The following is a 20425-nucleotide window of genomic DNA, read 5'->3' as shown; positions in this document are numbered from 1 at the left end:
TAATACAACTCTACGCCTACATGATAATATATACATTTACTCATTAACTGAATCAAACTGAGCAACCACTTCAACCTTACTCTTCCTTCTTCAAGTACGAACTGTACTACCATCTTTGAAAAGTAAACTAAGACAACTGCTAATCAAATAGCTTCTTGAAATAAATAAATGGGTTTCAAATAACAACCTAAGACGCACATTGATAGGCAATATTTGGTAACACACCTAAACTCTATATCTGGCTTAAACTTATACTCATTTTATAGATTATACAACTTGTCTTAAACTGTTTCTAGTTCACAAATTTACTATGCCTAACCTATTACATAAACCAATCCGCCAAGTTGGTATAAGATTACAGTCAATTATTAATGCCCAGAAATGGTACACAAACAATATCAAAAAGCATATCATTAGTTGAACAAAATACATACAAGCCTAGATGTCAAACAAAATATAAATACATGTATGAGCTACTAAACAATCAAAATACACAAGTCACCTTTCTCTCTACCAACGCCAAAAGAAAAGATCCGTACACTTTAGACAAATTATTTAAAACATACATGAATAAAAGAAAAAGCCCGCAGCAAGACCTACAAACATTTGATAATCAATTTCCATGTGATCAAATATATATTTACTTAAAACAATAACAAGGAAAAATCTAAGACAAACATACGCATGTCAAAAAGAAGACACAAAGTAAAATAGCAAATAAACATAATTAACCAGTAAAAAAATAACTGCGCAGATTTCAGTGAATTGACTGGAAAAAGAAATCACTATTATGATACTAACTGTGCTTAAACAAAATTAATCACTACACTCTGCATAAAGGCACCATGCTATAAAACATGTAAAAGACTGTATCTGAAAAGAACAAAGTGGAAATAACAGGTACCGTCAACACCAACAACATATAACATAATAAAAGTCATGTCATAAATGTAAGTGCATTACATAGGCAGTGTCATAAAGGCAGATAAAATTTATGTAGGAACCATATCAATATTCTCAGTCAAAGAGACATGATAAAAAGGATAATGTTATCACAGTTATCAAAAATACAAACTGTAAAAATCAACATACAAGTGCATCCATTAAACAAGCATTGCACAATCTTTCATTCCTACCAATTATCAACAAACACACCAACCTCGCAACCAAGGTAATGCAAATCAACATGAATCAACACAAAATGTAACAAACAACCATCATCAAAGGTCAAATCATAACAGATTAACAATCAGACATAAACCATAAATCTGAAAATAAAATGAATATCCAGTGAGACATGTAAAAGCAAAACAACCGGGAAACAAAGGCAAGGTTAAAATTCAAACTTAAAACTTGTGGAAAACAAGGTTCGAATCATCAAAGTCCAGATGACAAAAGTAGCAGTCCTTTAGGCCGTCCTGTGGAGGCATCAATCAATCAAATGTGTGGGAGGGGCTCTTCAATGAGGTGAGGCCAATGATCATCATTGACAATTCCTGAATGTCTACTTGGTACAAGATGATCTGGACCTGGGGACGGGCAGCCAGAGTTCCCTCGGACAAAGGATCCAATCCGGCTTCTAGTGAGGGCGGTCGGGGTCCACGGTTCCAAGGGGTAAGACTCCAGGTAAGGTAGGCGTCACAGCAGGTAGGACCAGGCAAGGAAGACAGGCCAAGGTCTAGCACAGAATGATCAGTGAAAGAGGCCTGTCGATGACAATCATAGGTTCTGTCATTAAGAGTGACCATGTGGCTAGTCACCGGAGAAGGCAACGAATGAACGCCCATCACAAGATCGGACTTGCCATTGTACTCGACTAAAGGCTGTCTAGTACAGTGAAGATCTGCATCTCCCGAACATGGACCAAATGGACCAAGATAGCAACCACGAATGGGGTCAGTAGTTGAAGCAGGAACATTGGCATCAGGCGGATATGTCGGCTTAAGCGTGGCATAGTTGTCATGGTAACGAATGCCGGGAACTGAGCACACGGGCTCAACGACACGAGAGGCGTGCGAGTCGCGATCTATGGACATCGACACGGACCTATTAGTGACGGGGGCACGTCGGCTATGCATCTCTGGGGATGTCCCATATGAACAGTCAATGCTGGAGTACTCTTTGTAAGTACTCAAAGCGGCTACGGAGTTGTCAGAGAGTCTACATCCGTTCGAGCTGCCATGATACGATTCAACGACCGGTGTGTTGACCGCGAAGAGACCTGTTGTCCGTGTACGATCAACAACATGGTTACGACAGTACGACTCGAATGCTCGTTTGCGACGAGCATAGTAGCTGCGATATGATGTAGCACTGCGAGACGAATCGGAACCGGGAGCGTGTTTGGTACGACTGTCGCGATTCGAATCGGCTATGGTCCTTTCGATATCGTATGTAGTATCCGAACGCTTAGGCGAGCAACGATCTTTTCTAAGATTGACTTGCGAGTAACCGTCAGGGAAATACACCCTATCAGAGTGCTCAACACCATTGTCATATGACGAACTAACAGGCACAGAGTTATGCTCAGTAATAAAGACCGGAGGACCAGGAACATTTACATGTTCCTCTTGGAACCTGCAAGCAAACCGACAATACACAGCCAAGAAACCAACCACAACAGGATTGCTGTAAACATCTATAACTGTATCAGGGAGTTCATAGGCAAGGAGTGTACTTGCAACACAATTTGGTTTGCAGTAGACCTCATGATACGTATCTGAGAGATCGTGTTCAGTGTTAGGTATGATGTCATTAGTTATATCTTGTAAGATTTTGACATTGTTGTACCCATGTATAGACATGTTATTGAGATCAACTGACGGATCAACCTCACTTTCATCTACATTCATGGTTTCATGAGAGATGTTGTCACTTATCATTTCACCAGTACTCTCAGGTAAGATGTTATGACATATCATGTCACTTTCACTCATGTCACCTTCATTCTCATGTAAGATGTAATTATCACTCATGTCATCTTCATTCTCATGTAAGATGTTGTCATCAATCACTGTGACACCTTCACTCTCATGTAAGATGTTATCATCACTCATCGTGTCACCTTCATTCTCGTGTAAGATGTTATCATCACTCACCATGTCACCTCCAAACTCATGGAAAATGTTATCATTCACTGTGTCACCTTCACTCTCGCGTAAGATGTTATCATCATTCATTGTGTCACCTTCATTCTCGTGTAAGATGTTATCATCATTCATTATATCACCTTCACTCTCATGTAAGATCTTATCACCACTCATCATGTTATCTTCGTTCTCATGTAAGGTGTGATCATCATTCATCATGTCACCTTCAGACTCATGTAAAAAGTTATCATCACTCATTGTGTCATCTTCATTCTTTTGTGAGATGTTATCATCACCCATCGTGTCACCTTCATTTTCATGTGAAATGTTATCAGTATCAGTATCACTCATCATGTCACCTTCACACTCATGACAGGTGTTTCCTTCACTCTCATATCCAGAATCATAGTAACCATGGTTACTGATACTGAGGGGTGCACCACACTCATGTTCACTCACAGTCATGTCACAATGGGAGAACGCTTCGCTCACCAGGCATGCATTGGATGTACATGTATCAACAATTGCACATTCAATCTTGTTCTCAGTCTTGTCATCAAGGCAAACTGTTGGACTATCCGGCTTCTCTCATGTTTGTGTTGTACTAAGCTACGGTTTGTATGCGGTGGTTGTGTGAGATCTGTAGGCTGGTGTTCATTGAAATCGTGGTAAATGAATTCAAGTCCAAAGTCACCGAATGTTATTAAACCTTTGGAAGGCCTAACAATCACATCGTTGTGCTCCATAAACGGTGCACCGACGAGGATGTCACCTCGGAGACCTAGACCTACAAATGCATCATCTGCAATCACTAAACCATCAAACCATAGATTATAATCTTCGTAAGATAGCACAAAAGAACTACTGCCAATCACACTCGACCTGGGAATGGGGAATCCCCCAACCGAAGGAATGTTATCATCAGCATCAGACTCAGAAACTGTCACACACTGTCATAATCAGCAACATCAAATTCAATATCACAATGATCAACAGCTGATTTGCTCACCATATTAATGGTACAACCACTTCGTAGCTCTACTTGTACGAAGCAATCACTCTCCTGCTGCCCCTGCACGACAGCAGGAAAATGGGGGGCTGGAGCGCGCCGCCTCTTCGACGCATCACCAAAAATGGGCCCGGTCACGGCAATGGCGCATCGCTGCGTTGATGCAAATCCATACATCTTCAGAGGTATGTGGGACTACGATTCACCTAAGAAAAAGAGCTAACCTGACATTATCACGAAAAAGTTACATTCGAGCGCCCGGTCCCACGGATTGGATAAAGTTCCCTAGGTGCCTGGAATAACACTGAGTCGAATGGTCTAGGTTCAGATCCCGACGGTGCCACCACGCCATTACAAAAATAAAGGAAAACCCGGACGATCTCAGGTTAGGGGTGAAGGTAGTTTATTACCGTGACCGAGTCAACCATGAAGTATGGAACGCCATACAAATCACAAACAATTAACACGTAGGACCACCATTAACAGTAAAGCCGCGACCTAGTCTACTTTAGGCCTAGATAAAGTCATGTTTTATCTCATCCCCAGATCACAATCTGCACGTGATCAGATGGCTCAACATGCATTTTTGGTCTGCCTTAGGTCCTGGTCCAGACTTTAACGTTAAAATCAAACAAACTTGACTTTGATTGGAAAAGGGTCATTTACTGTAGAATCTACCTAACGTTAGACTAACATTATACCAGTTCAATCAGACACTGTGAATAACATAAACAAATCTAGATCTACTGCATGTATCGTTGACCTGTCCTACATCTATCGATCTAGATTAGATCTGTCATTATTCAAGAGCCCTATCTAATATAACAGATATTGAATGATCGGGTGTGTAAAATAACATTCTTTGGTTTGGACCGCGTGAAGGATTACACACCCCATCAGACAAAATATGTACATTATTTGATGAATTTCTGAACAATTGTAAATGAAAAGATGTTGGTACCAAAATCGATTTCGTATAGGCCTAGATCTAGGCCTATTTTATCTGTTATGTTTATTTCTCTGTTTACTTGTTCTTGTTATTATTTTTTTCATATCTTCTGTGACATTTAATATTTCCGCCATGAAGAGCATCAAATTAAATGTCCTGTGTCAATGAAAGTAAAAATAATCTCTCATTTGTGAATTTTAGCTGAAAATGCATTTTCTCTTGACTTTGTCCATGAAATCACGTTTTTGAGCAATTTTGGGTATGACATGCAGTTAAACACCATATAGTTAATTAATTTCATAAAACAACGTTCATAAATGTTTTAATTGGTCATTTGGAGGTAGGCCTAATTATCACCCTGATGACTAAAAATATTTGCTTTTAATGCTTTCTTCAGCATTAGGACCAGAATAGTCGGCGAAACTCAATCATATTTACAGTTTAAAAAATGTTAAAGAGACAATTTTCATTTGTTGTTGTTGTCCAAAGATACCTGCCGGCTTTCTTTAGAGTACAAAGTAACAAGGTAAGATAATAAAATGGATCAACCTTGTGTAGTGTTGAACGGACATCTTCCTGTTGAGTTTGCCCATGATCCATTTTCACCAACTGGAAATTCAACCCTCTCGAGACGCGGAGAAATCCATGTTATATTCCGGCAAATTGCTTCACAAAATAAGAAAATCAAAAGTTTTAAAGGCTTCAACGAACAAAGCTGAAGCAATGGTAATATGTAGCATCTTGAATACCGTATTGTAAATAGTTTTTTTGTGCCGAAAAATGGGGTTGAAACAAAATAAGCGAATTCACTCTCAAAATCAAATGCATCATGATTTAAGCTAAGAAAGTCAGGAGGCGAGATAACTTGGAGCACAGTTGCGAAGTCACTTTTTTTAAAAGGCACCCTAGAGGAAAACATACCCTTCTATTCGCATTTTTCACCTGTACGACACACCTACTTGATATAGAGAGCCTTGATATAAACAGAGAACCCACCAATATTGTAAAAAGAGTAAAAGTACAGCTGTATTAAATGAACGCCACAAAGCAGCAGATGAATGTATCAAGGGTCCGTTTTATAAAGTGTTGCAGCCATGGTAAAAATATTGTAAAATATGTGTAACTTAGTGCTAAACAAAATCGTAAACTCTACGATGATCATGGATCTGTACGTGAAACATAGTTACGATCCTCGTACACCAAAAACATACGACCGTCGTACACCACCCTCGGGAGAACGTACGAGTTACAGGATACGATCACCCTACAACCACCCGACGATGACCGTACACTAAATTATCTAAACGGGGAATAACCACTCAGTCCCCCCCCCCCCCACAAAAAATAATAATAAATGAATAAATAAATAAATAAATAAAATGAAATAAAAATAAAGCGCTTACCGTTATTTTGAATTGAAATTGACGATGAATCTAGAAAACCGTTGGAGTTTTCTGCCATACTTTGAATCGATTCACTGATTAGATGTTCTGTATCCAGTGCCGTCATATTGGTGTCATCAAGGTAGATATTCAAATCAGCCTCGATGCTTCCTGGTCTTAGAGCTCTACATACTACCGATACACCTTCTAGACCGGTACTTTTTTTCAAGCCTTCTCCCATCTTTACAATAGATAAGACCAGAAAAACAGTGATGTATTTTATCATGAATTATTAACACTCAAAAACAGTCCCATAAATTTATCATGTTTACATTTAGTTGCATGCTAACTGACTCATATTTACTACAAAATGTGATTTTTATGTCCCCCACGTTTATTTCTGTTATTAGTGATATATTATTGTGAATCCGACAATAGACCAGTTCGTAGTTAGTTCATGGACAATTTTGGTCAAATGACTTTTCCTTTTTTTATTATGATAGGCAGGTTTCAAAGCAAGATATTACGTAAGCATGCCTTACATAGTAGGATGAAGAAATTTAATAGACCAGGTGACTAGAATAGCACACCAATGAACACTTTATGAAGGTAGTTGTTGCATTCCTACTTTGAATGCATATCATAGCATGTTGCACAATGTACTTGGCAAACTGTGAAATACCTGTCGTTCGTGGACGCATTGTTGTTGTTTTTGGATGTAAATGAAAAACACCATTCAAAGGAATATATGAATAATCAAGACATTAAAGTTGGTGCTTATCTCAATAAATTTTAAACCACCATGTCATTTTAGTACAAATTACCTTCCTCTGATCATGCGCAGAATCTTTTGATCATGCGCAGAAAGGAACTACGAACTGGCTTATTCATTTGATCGTCTCATAACAAATATTTATTAGCCGTACCTCGGCGAAATGATATAGGGATTTTTTTTTTGTAATCAACATCAAAGAATTGGTTTTGCCGGAATTCTTCAATTGAATCGATTGAATTGTATTTTCTTTATGAAGACGCTTGTTTACATCAGATGTAAACATACATCTTAATAAGAGAAATTGCAATGTGAGAAAATCAGCCACGTGGACCCTCCCATTGAGAAATCAATAAAATCCCTGCGGAGGAGAATCACTAAGACAAAATAAATAAATAATACGTATTGATTTCACTATATTACCCTCACAAGCATAGGTCTATCACATCTGCAGCACACGTCTTTTATTTAATGAAATTCAATTACCTAGTTGGTATCAATATCCTCGTTAGAAGGTTTGTTGAGAAACGACGGAAAAAAGTATTGAACAAATGCAAAGATATTTAAAAAATCGTCCCACTGTTTCCTCAGACCCCCAGTATAATGCTTTATGTTTCTTAGGATAAAAGACTTCAACTTTATCCATTGTCTTCGGACTGGTTCTGTACTAAATCTCAATAATAGATCGTTTTAAAATTCAAATCGTTCCCATCAGCAATGCAGAACTTCATTTACGTTACTTCGGAAAAAACATGAAAAAAAAAATCCGATGTCTGCATTAAGAAGAGATTGTAAAAAAAATGTTTATGAGCTTAATTATCGAATTATAACTTCAGATTTAATTTCATATCACAAATTGTTTCTAAGATATGATCTCAATCATCGTATTCCTTTACGTTTATTTCAATGTTCTTTGTATCTAACTTTTTGAGGGGTCCACATTCTACAAGCTTTGCTTTTCGGTGGACCCCTCCATTCTTCAATTCTTCTTATGATATATAATTATATTGCTTTAGCTATATTTAATTATAAAGATTATATTGATTTAAACTTGACATCCATGTTAATTTATATTTGAATCACTTATTGAATATGTATATCATTTATTCAATGTTGAATTTTGTTCATGCTTTTGTGTAAATTGAATCAATTTATCTTGTACTTATTTGTATTATGTTGAAGAATGAAAAATAAATTGAATTTAATTGAATTGAATCGTTATCGGAGTACATCATAATAATAAATGAATCTGGATTTTATGCGACAATAGCCGATAATGAGACTCACGAAGGTGGTGATATTGGAAGCCGTTTCTTTATAAATCATTGAAGTTTGGTCACGAAGCTCTTCGCGAAATGGAGTAGCAAATCGAACATTTAAAACTTCTACATTGGTTAGATCTGGAGAAAAAAAAAGAACACAAAAATTAAGGTCAGTGTTACATTCAGGGGATTCAGGGAAGAACAAATTTATTGTCATGTGTGAAAAAAAAAATCATACCCGGGATTTGAGCCGAGAGGAAATATCGTGTGATTATTGGGTAGGTACTCATGTCGATCCATGACATATAAATCAAAGATAGGTGATTTTGGTTATGAATGGTATTCAATTTGAGAAGCCAACTCTCCGAATATTGATTCTGCTCTCCACCTTTAGTATGCTATCACACCACTCTTCGAGATTGCTAGGGTTCGAGAGCATCCGGAGCAAGAGGTAACTAGCTGTACCTAGCTGGAAGTCGAAGAAAGTCAAAATCTTAACTAAAGTCGAAAAGGTTGCATCTTAGATGATTGTATTTACCTCTGAGATATACAGATGCTCGCGTCGTCTCCAAAGTTTCTCCATTTCTACCTTCACCTCTACAGAAGTAATACCCGATGTCATTGTGCGAGGCAGACATGATCATCAGAGGATTCTGATTCTCACTGTTGGGTAAAAGGACACCATCTCCTTCTTCCCTGACAGTTTTGTACCAGCGGTACCGCTTGGCATGGTTGAAACCGCATGTCAGATTTACATTGGTATTGATATTGACTATCTGGCTAGACGGATGGTGGGAAACCTCTATTGGAACTGGATAGGACCATGAGATTGCGAGCAAAATGGAAAGATACCGATTATTACAATGATGATGAAGAAAATGGTGATAAGTGTACAAGACAATAGGAGAACAAGGATGTCACAAATAATTAGGCCTATGTTTAAATACTCGGTTTTATCGTGTCGCTCGGGCATATATACATAATTATTTAACGAAACTTTTAACATAAGACCCAAGAGAGGGTTTCATTTTCGTAATAAAGAGCTTTCGAAAGCAATCAGTCTTCCCGTAAATAAGCTGATGTTTCTTCAACCTAGTAATCAGTAATGAATTTGATATAAACTTCGGGTAAATACGTGCTAATAGTGAAATAAAAACATTGAGTTGAAATGCTTTGCCCGGAACAAGAATTTCTTCTATGGAGATAGGAATGTTATTACTTACGAATGGGTTCATCACAATGAATCCCGTCATAATTATCTTGGCATTCGCACTCGTACCGTCCTTGTTCTACGTTAATGCAGACACCATGGACACACGGATTTCGTTCGACACAGGGATTGGTGTTTGCTGAAAAAAAATATATAAAAATAATAAATAGGGGGAAAAAGAAGACAGTAGCGTTTAATAAGCATCTAGGGTCAAGAATATATAATGACTCTTTAAGGAAGTGGGAGACACACTGCCTGCTATTTCAGTCAATATATAATCGTTGAACGGTTGAAGCATTATTCACAACAGTCTCCCAACATTCGTATGAAGCTCTCTTTGTACAGACTTTCCAAATGATATCATTTTAGAAAAGGCAAACTGTAAACATTTATGTATTCTTCGTATCACCTTATCTTGGTCGCACACAAGTCATTCGGGCCCGACAATAGCATCTGTGTGATCAAAACTAAAATTTGGTGTTTACCTCTAACATATTTAAAAAAAACTGGCAATATATCGTAGTGTGTTATATCACGGTCTTAGCATAAGCAAAAAGGTGAAAGAAGTCAGAGATATCTTACAGGAAAGGCAAACTGTGTAAAACAAAAAAATCCTCTATTTTTTATATGAGGGGGGGGGGGGGGGGCTTTTGCCAGGTTGCACCAACCTATTTCACAGTTGAGTCCGGTAAAGGTATCCATGCAGTCACATCGGTATCCACCATCAACAAGTTGATTGCAAGTTCCTCCGTTAAGACAGGGGTTTGAGAGACATCCACCTTTCCAATTAAGAAAAGAGTACATAATCAACCATAATCCGATATAAAAGTGGTGTTTGGTTCACAACCTACAAGCTAACGAATTACATTCAGTCGCATGCAATTTTAAATCAGACTGAGAGGTATCATCTACATTTACAATTCACTATAGGAGACCAAGAATGTCACAAATAATCAGACCTATGTTGTACTAGACAAAAGGAGACAAAAGAATAAATAATGTCACAAATATTTATAATGAGATCATGTTTAAATACTCTGTTTTGTCGTGTCTGGCCTTCTATGTCCGGAACGACACTGTAATGATTGAGTTGTTTGTACATAATTATACAACGAACATTGTTGGGTATGAACTAGGTGACGGCTTCGTTTTCGTAATAAAGAGTTATAAAAACTCTTCCCGGAAGTGACTCTAATGGATTTTATTTAAACTTCTGGTAACTACTGGATAAAAGTGAAATAAAAACATTGAGTTGAAATGCGTTGCACGATAAAATATTTTCTTTCAATGGAGATAGGAATGTTATTACTTACGAATGGGTTCATCACAATGAATCCCGTCATAATTATCTTGGCATTCGCACTCATACTCTCCTTGTCCCACATTGATGCAGACACCATGGACACACGGATCTTGTTCGATACAAGGATCAGTGTTTGCTTTAAAAAATAAAGAAAGAAAAAAGGATCCATAATGAAATAACGAGAGGGACATACTACCCGGTGTTTTAATCAGTATGGTATTCACACCAGTCTTCATATTAGTATGAAATTCCCTTTGTATATACATGCAGTTTCAAATAGTCAAACTGAGTTGAACCAGATAAAATGAGCTCTGTAATAAAAAAAAACATTTTGTGTATAACCGTAGCCTATATATAAAGCATAACCTCTAGATAGAAAATATAGTAGTATCATCACGGTTGTACAAGATGTCAGATTCAGAAAAAAGCAAAATATGTTATACGATATCCCTTTTCTTGGTAAGCTTCCGCCTGGTTGCACAAACCTATTTCACAGTTGAGCCCGGTAAAGGTATCCATGCAGTCACATCGGTATCCGCCATCAGCAAGGTAATTGCAAGTCCCTCCGTTTAGACAGGGGTTTGAGAGACATTCGCCTTTTCAATCAAGAAAACAGTACAAAATCTACCTTAATCTCGAGGGCAGATCCAGCTTTTTTCAAAAAAAGGAGGGTGTCTTCACTAGCGTATGGGCGACATTTAGTACTACTATTCTTTGTGGCTGGATGTGCTCCCTGCACCCACTAGTGCATTATCTGATGTGAAAATGGCGTTTGATTATTTAATAACCTAAGCAAAACTACTGAATAATATGTAATTGCATGTGATTCAGAGGTAACATCTACGTGCACAACTGAGAGATTCATAATTGATCAAACTTGATACTTCCAATCAATTTTATGAGTATCAAGAAAAATAAAATTTTCATACCTGCAGACTTTACTCTTATATTGATAAAGGATTATTGGTCTTTTGTCCTACCGTGTCCTATTAAATTGGCAAAAATTTACCCCCAAAAAGGGATTTTCCAAATTTTGTCCCCCAAAATGTCCCGAAAACCCCCTCAATTCTATGTTATGTCGTGGTTCTCGGCAGTTTTCTAGCATCAAGTTGGATTAATACCAGATATGAAGAAGATCGGAAATGTTAAGATTTGTTAGTCTTCAGCAGTTTAGTAAGGTATCCTGATGATCATCACAGTATTATTAAACATAAAGAGACGCTTGAATTCAGTTTTTTCTCACAAAATTTATTTAATGAAAGTGGGTTTTTAATGGTAGGGTTTTCTGTAGAATATTGCCATTTCAATTTTGGCCCGTGTTTATAGGAATGTGCAACATGTTATAATCGCCTATAAACTTGCTTCACACATGGCACTGTAGCTGTTGGAGGATATGCCTTTCTCATACATTCTGATGGTTCTCTCGTTGTTATTCGTCTTAATTCTTCAAACTGTAATGTCTAGGTTGCCTTAATACCAGGTAAAATACTAGAAATGCCAACCAAATCATCTAGGAGGGTAACTATACACTCGTGAGATGATTTTTTTTTTATTGAGTAAAAATCATAGAAAATATATTCACTGTGTACATTTATAAAATCATGTTATTACCACAGCCGCTATAAAAGCTAAAGCATTAAAGGAATAAATCCACCTCCACCTAGAGTTTCCTTTTGAAAACAAAGCCGAACTGTAAGCTGGAGTTTTTAACAGTGTGATAACATTTGGAACGATTCGAATCAGCCATTTGTTTCAACGTTTCGTTGTGTAAACTCATGCTCATGATGGGTTCTTTACATTAAACTTGTTATCCTGAAAGATTTTATCCGATCCCCTCGAATTTGGATTCTGACACATGCAGTACGTGCCTGCCAGGTGTACAGATACTTATCTCTTCACATCAACATCCTTCAGGAAAGATGACGAAATGACTAGACCATGGATATTGTCATGTCAATATCATGCAAAAGAGATGGTTACAGTACAATATCCAAGATCAAGTAATGTCAAGTCAACACCCTTTAGACGAGATAAGATTACAACATTTCTAGTCTCGTTGTTTCTTCAGCTTTTGTAGAAGAAACGATGGTTGAGATGATAGGATATCAAATGTTGCCATGTCAACATCCTCCTGAAGAGATATGAGAAGACAGGATCTCAGATCTCATCATGTCCACATCAATTAGAAGAGATCATCGGATGACATGGTCTTGGATTTCGCCATACCTACATGCTTTAGGATATCCCTATGAAGGAAATTGGTCATCTGAACATCTCTCCTAAAGGATGCCACCATGAAAATATAATTTAAAAAAACTCCACCTTAATAAACTCACCAGAAAGAGAGATAGCAGTGACAATCATATCGACATGACCATTAGGATAGTTGTCAGAGTCCTTATGACCAGTCATGACAAGCCACATGTTGGTAGTATTCACATATACATCATCGACATAATTTGTATATCCCTGGATGGACATTATAACGGACTCTTCGTCAGATAGATCAGTCCCCGTTCCGATTTGCACACGCTCATCGCAACAGCCAAGAGAGATATGTTGGAACCTGATATGAAATCTAGAGTATTGGTTGGTTTGTAGAATGAAGGCATGGTATTCCCGTTCAAACAATTCCAAATCTGAGATGGCATAAGATTCCCCTTCACTGATGATGGTCGGTGAACGATCTGTCAATAACACAATAAACAGCAGACTAAATCAGCGCACATTTTTAAAGTTAAAATAAAAGCGTATTAATTTCCCTTCAAAACTTCACTTTCATTTCATTTATTCAATGCTCCATTAGAAGAGACAAGTATAACAAACCTGACACACGAAAAGAGAATAAAGAACAATATAGAGCAAATATTACACTGTAAACTTACAACGAGAGTATTTTCAGAGGCAGAAATGTTAAAAATAACAAAGAACCATATCTTCATCATCTACATAAAAAAAAAAAAATTCATGAAAAATTGCTTTGTAAAAGGTACATATATTAAAAAAAAAATGTACCCACATATATACCCACAAAGATTCCTCTCTAAAGTTTTGATAAAACAGATCAAGTACTTATCCTCAAGTACATGCCAATCTTTTAAAAGCGTAGCTGCCAATGAATCTTTTTGAACAGTCGATTACCTTTGTGCGTTATTCGTAGTTAATTAGCTATTAGCATAATCTATTACGACACCTGAAATGTTTAAAGCATTTATTTTATTTTCTTTCGTGGTTGCATTTTATATCAGATTAAAAAACAAAAACAAAATGAATTAATTAAGGACGGTAAATAGAGACCAGGGCCTCATCTTACAATGAGTTACGATTGATCCGATCAAACCTCAACTATATGGAAATCCATCATCTTCATATTTTTTCCACAGTAAGTTTGCACATCGTCCTTTGTAAACAAAGGGGAGCACACTGAATTGTCAAGACAACAATATATGTATAAATATACAATATCGAGAAAACATTTGAAAACAAACATGAATTGTAGATTTTGGCGATACTGGCTTGCCATAGTTGTGATTGATCGGATCAATCGCAACTCTTTATAAGACGGGGCCCAGGTGGGTGTTTCATAAAGCTGTTCGTAAGTTAAGAGCGACTTTAAGAACGACTGGTGAACCTTTCTTATGGTAAATGATATATTCATTGGCGATGGTTAAGCGCGTAACCAGTCGTTCTTAAAGTCGCTCTTAACTTACGAACAGCTTTATGAAACGGCCCACTGCTCACACTTCATTTTCCCCCATATCCTCATCCTGTATGTGAGGTTGGGATTTACTTTTATTGAAAGTATATATTTACATATTCTCTTGCTTATTCTATAATTTACTTTATATCCTTTCAATAAGAGTAAATCCCAACCTCACCATTTTTTTGCCCAATCCAGGGAGGGGGGGGGGGCGTAATATATCTAACTTAGAACGGTTCTTCGGTTTCATATCAATACCCAATACTAGTATTCCAGTTGAGATAATTTAGCATTATGTTTTGAGCATATTTGCTTCACCAACCAATACTATTGGCATTCACATGATCAATCATTCCTGACGAGTTAGATACTAATGGTTATGGCGCGCCGTTTGACCAATAATTCAGATAAACACTGTTTATCGCCGATAAACAGTGTTTATCGCCGAAAAAACACTGTTTATCGAGCGATAAACACTGTTTATCAAGCGATAAACAGTGTTTATCGAGAGAAACTATGTTTATCGACTGAAAAACACAATTTCTCTCGATAAACAGTGTTTATCGCCGAAAAACACTGTTTATCGCCGATAAACACTGTTTATCGAGAAAAACTGTGTTTATCAGTCGAAAAACATAGTTTCTCTCGATAAACACTGTTTATCGCCGATAAACACTGTTTTTCGGCGATAAACAATGTTTATCAAGCGATAAACACTGTTTATCGAGAGAAACTGTGTTTTTCAGTCGATAAACATAGTTTCTCTCGATAAACCTGGTGTTTATCGCTTGATAAACATTGTTTATCGCCGAAAAACAGTGTTTATCGCCGATAAACACTGTTTATCGAGAGAAACTATGTTTATCGACTGAAAAACACAGTTTCTCTCGATAAACACAGTTTCTCTCGATAAACAGTGTTTATCGGCGATAAACAGTGTTTATCAAGCGATAAACACTGTTTATCGAGAGAAACTATGTTTTTCAACTGATAAACACTGTTTATCGAGAGAAACTGTGTTTATCAGTCGAAAAACATAGTTTCTCTCGATAAACAGTGTTTATCGCTTGATAAACAGTGTTTATCGCTCGATAAACAGTGTTTTTCGGCGATAAACACTGTTTATCGGCGATAAACAGTGTTTATCTGAATTATTGGTCAAACGGCGCGCCATAAATGGTGCCTTTTTTGTAATTCCTTAGTACATTTAGAAGTTTTGTCATAGCTGTTTAAATGTAATAGCAATCTAACGGTCGCTTACCACATGATGTTTCGTCTCCGTAGTCATCGCATTCGTACCGTCCGTTACATGCGTAATCTGGAGACACACTTGTTCTCGAATCCTTGCATGGTATCCATCCTACACATATATATATTAAATAGAAAAGAAGGTTATATTCTACATATAAGATAAGTGAAATTACGAGAAAAAAAGACAAAATTACAAAAAGCGTTTCCGGATACCAGCCCCCGAGGTGAGAAGGAAGGAGGGGGTCCCAGTTGTGCTTAAACATGTTAAATAAGAATGAATGATTAAAAAAAAGTCAAATTTACCATGCTTACGTTATCTCATAATGCCTTGCAAAATGGATTTTCGATCGAAAGTACGTTCTCAAAGAGTCCAATCCCCATAAAAAAAATACCCTTTCATTTTGGGTTAAATAAGTGAAGACGTGATTTACAAGGTATAGTTTGCGTGTCTTACAAAAAAAAAGTTTTTTGTTTGTTTTTGTTTTAAAAGTTTGATTTTGATCTCGACTTTATGGGGGACAATTACCTCTGGAGTTTTGTCAAGCTCAAATCTCTTATGTACATTTGTTTTCATTATTTTTTCACTGAAAGGATTATCGTCTCGACTGTATTTACGACCGTATTCGCAGTGGTGGAGAATTTTAAAAACAATCATCTTTTACTGAATTTTTAGGAAATAAAAAAAAGTGTACATAAAATCCTTCAATTTCACAATAAAACATGCAAAATGGCCCCATGACAAGCTCTGTCAATCTCGGGTTTCTTTAAAAAAACATGAACGCGTCTTGCCGCCCCCTCCCCCTTTTCCAGAAAAGGGGGGGGGGGGGTGGCTGGTACAGCCATGAATGTGTCCACTTGTGTCCATTCTTTCAAATCATTTAGAAGGAATTGTTTTCAAATAATAGCAACCCCTGTTTTCGTATCGTAACAAAGAAGCTTCCGTTTGTATGAAAACATTACGGATAGATGAATCCTCATTTCAACTTTTTTATCCTACCCACTCAGAACAACTCGCTCAGACCACAATTAAATGGCCCACTAAACTTGCTATTAAAGTAAAATTATGAAATATCAAGTTCTTGGCTTTCAAATTATCTTGGCCTAAGCTAAGGCATGTAGAATTAGGGTTAAATATTGGTCATAATTATTTTGATTATAAATATAAGAATGGGTGGATTATTTATTCAAAATATTTTTTTCAGATTTATATCATTATTCACGCTTCGGCTTTATGACGGTCCTTAAAGTGCGATTATTACATTGACTTATTTTTTACAAACGAACGAACGCCTCCTTAGTTATATATATTTTAATGATCTAGGCGTGGAAGGAGCTTGAGGGGTAAATTCAAATAGCCCGGGCCTTCCCGAGATATTTTAGCGATACGGAACCATCGCTCAAATGATACACTTGTATCAGTCTAATTTATGCCAATTAAATACTCACCGGACATGTTAACGGCATTTATGTCTAAATTAAGTTCGCCGTAGTCACCATTTCCAACAAACTGCGGACCAATAAAAACAATCCATATTTCTTGGCTCTCAACATACAACTCTTCATACGTATAGAACCACCAATGAGTAGTCTTGGTAGTGAATGTTTGAAAAACTGACTCCTGGTTGGTTGAATCTTTTCCTGTCCCAATAATAATAGTGAACACTCCATCATGTCCACAGTAATAGTCAAAGCATTCCACGTATGTATACAGGTCAACACGAAAGCCATTTCCAGTGTTCGTTTCGAAGAGCCAATCTCTGTAAAGTCGTTGATAATCGTAGTCCCAAGGGTAGACACTAAAGTAAAACGTCTCGTTGTTTATAAGTATTGCAGATTCGTCTAGTGGTAATAGAATAATAAGTTTAATTGTAAATATAGCAATTTCATCAGGTAAATTTGACGTATTGAACAAGAACATAATACACCTTAAATTTATTAGAATGGCTTGCGCTTTCTTCTGTGCGTTTCATAAACGTTTCCAATTTCGTTTAACATGTGAATACGAAAGAAGAAAACAATGTGTTTATGAAGTTAGAATTATTTAATAAAGATTATCAAGAAAGTAAGCAATTTAAGATTAATTTTGTAAATCATCTAAATATATATATATATATATATATATATATCCCTCTCATGAATATTCATGAGTATTCTAGATAAACGATTGGTCAATTCGAGATCATCAGATCATGTGAAAAGTATAATTTCAAAAGGAAACAAAAATCGCTGAAAATAGTTCCGTAAAATTTTCTTATATAGCTCCCTATATTTTCATTGAATTTGTAGCTGTCCTCGATAACCCTGCCACCTCTCCCTGCCAACACAAGCAGTGCATCTGTGTAATTTTGTCTGAAGGAGAGCAGCAATGGACATCTCTACTTTGATAACAGGGTTATAACAGGGTTAGTCCTACAACATCGTTGGAGTAAGTAAAGTAAGTAAACTTGCGTGGAGAACACTGCGCATGCTCCGCCCGATAGGTTCTCTCAAGAGAGAACTGCATATGCTCCCTGTATCCGCGAAAAATGACAGCGCATATCGCAGCGCTCGCTCGATATCTGGAAAATCAATGTGGAATTAGGTCTCGTTTAATGATGAAGTATTACAGTTCAATGACTGTCCCCAAAAGTTCCCAGAGCTATTATCCCTTTTGTTCTCTTTATTGATTTCTTTCACAACATATACAGTAGTTTATTTGATGTGAGCGCTAGTGTTATCGCGTCGATTGCATGAAAAACACGTTTGAGGTATTTTCCGAAAATTTTCTATTGTGACGTACATGGAACAGAGCTGCAGCTAGAATTTTGGGTTAATCAGAGAGCGAGAATGATGATGAATGCAATCTCTGATGGCGAATCCATATAGACTATATAATATAACAGATATTGCCTGATCTTATATATATATATATATATATATATATATACATTTATAAATATATATAACGATATTACATTCCGCGTGTTGGACACAGATGAGACAAAAGAGACAAAGAAGTAACAGACCTATGTATCCCTGACGAATACGTGAGGTTTGTGTCGAAAGTTTGGAGAATACTTGCACTTGAATATTCGCTCCGAATGGGTTAATCATGAAGAGCGCATGAATTTTAGCTAAGAAGATTGAATTGAAGATATTTTTCCTTTCTACCTAGTTTCCTTTGCCAAAACACTCCCACGAGTGCCACTGCCCACCTCCCCCGCACACATAGGCCATTGCTGGATAGCTGCTTTACATGAAGGCCTATCATGTACGTAAATTTTCATTAAGTATTATGTATCAGAGCTTCATTTTAAAATTCCTTTGTTTTAAAGATAATGGGATGCAAATTACCATAATTCTGTTTGAATGAAATTTGGTGCTGTATAAAGTTATAATTTGTTCAATTTATAGTCCCAAACGGGTGCGGATCCAGGATTTTCCAAAAGGGGTGCACAATTTCCGAGGGATAATTTGATAAGCAAAAAAAAGGGTTTTTAACCCCAAATTAAGGATAGATCGTCCCCGAAAAAAATTGACCAGCAAAAAAAGAAAGAAAGGTTTTTAAATAAAAATTAACGACATTGCGTCCCTGAAGAAAATAACATTACATTGACATTAACCAATATGTTTTTGTTTCTCAAAAAATGGGGGCACTGCCCCCCCCCTCCATCCGCCAGTGGTCCCGAATGATACTTGTCACGAGAGTCACACTCCTGTGTCACGTGAGTTTCATTTTCAAATTGCAATCGAATCAAAACTTAAAGTCAGGCGTTTATGAATATTTAAAATAATAGTTCCCGATGTTTCAAAATACTCTCCAAAATTTTTATCAAAATCTGGTGAGTATCTTCTGAGGAGATTACAGACTATTAAATACAGTAAATACACCAATATAGAGATATTACACTAAAGAAATCCCACAAAAAAGTATGAACTTACTGCATGACGATTCATCTTCATAATTGCTGCAGTCATACCTTCCATCACACAGTCTACTTTGAGGAATTCCGATATGGGAGTTTCCCGGGCAGGTATACAAGTCTGATTTGAGAGACAAAAATTAATTGAGACATTGAAATCACTAAACGTCGTTGTTTTATACAGGCCTAGATATTTTTTCTAATAGATCCGACAGGTAGGCTATTAATGAACATACAAACACCAATGTGTATGAGCTCTCTCTCACACACACACACCCAACCACATACCCACCCTTACAAACATTTGCAGTTCAATGTAGTGATGTAGGAAAACAAAGTTTGAAGCGCTATATTAATGCAATAATTGTTATTATTATATATCTTTATTACTATTATTATGATTATCATTATTATTATTATTATTATCATAATTATTGTTATCATCACTGTACACCCAAATTGGTCATTAAAATTGTAAACCATTTAACACATTATACGACTTGTTAATTCATGTTGATGCCAAAAGTACGAAGACGGTTAAATCATCGAACTTGAACTGGATTAGTTGTTATCAATAGTGGAGGATTCAAAATTAA

The 20425-nt window shown here is 36.7% G+C and overlaps 1 protein-coding gene across 2 annotated transcripts in view; it reads right to left on the bottom strand.

Annotated features, from left to right (window-relative positions):
* The window catches only part of LOC129271821 (uncharacterized), a 54061-nt gene that overhangs the window by 13590 nt on the left and 20046 nt on the right, over positions 1 to 20425 (bottom strand). The window contains exons 12-23 of one of the 2 annotated variants that reach the window (XM_064106827.1): positions 19849 to 19950; positions 17374 to 17766; positions 15938 to 16036; positions 13313 to 13663; positions 11462 to 11572; positions 10987 to 11112; positions 10342 to 10452; positions 9687 to 9812; positions 9002 to 9274; positions 8489 to 8601; positions 6451 to 6670; positions 5597 to 5713 (exon numbers count right to left, since the gene is read on the bottom strand). In XM_064106827.1, the coding sequence (XP_063962897.1) occupies positions 5597 to 5713; positions 6451 to 6670; positions 8489 to 8601; positions 9002 to 9274; positions 9687 to 9812; positions 10342 to 10452; positions 10987 to 11112; positions 11462 to 11572; positions 13313 to 13663; positions 15938 to 16036; positions 17374 to 17766; positions 19849 to 19950 (2142 nt within the window). The remainder of the gene's footprint in view (positions 1 to 5596; positions 5714 to 6450; positions 6671 to 8488; positions 8602 to 9001; positions 9275 to 9686; positions 9813 to 10341; positions 10453 to 10986; positions 11113 to 11461; positions 11573 to 13312; positions 13664 to 15937; positions 16037 to 17373; positions 17767 to 19848; positions 19951 to 20425) is intronic. The other variant, XM_064106828.1, reaches the window with a different exon arrangement.

This window comes from Lytechinus pictus, chromosome 11, assembly GCF_037042905.1.
Source record: "Lytechinus pictus isolate F3 Inbred chromosome 11, Lp3.0, whole genome shotgun sequence".
NCBI classification, from domain to species: domain Eukaryota; kingdom Metazoa; phylum Echinodermata; class Echinoidea; order Temnopleuroida; family Toxopneustidae; genus Lytechinus; species Lytechinus pictus.
The sequence above is the reverse complement of the archived record's forward strand: the minus strand, read 5'-3'. Positions and strand labels throughout refer to the sequence as shown.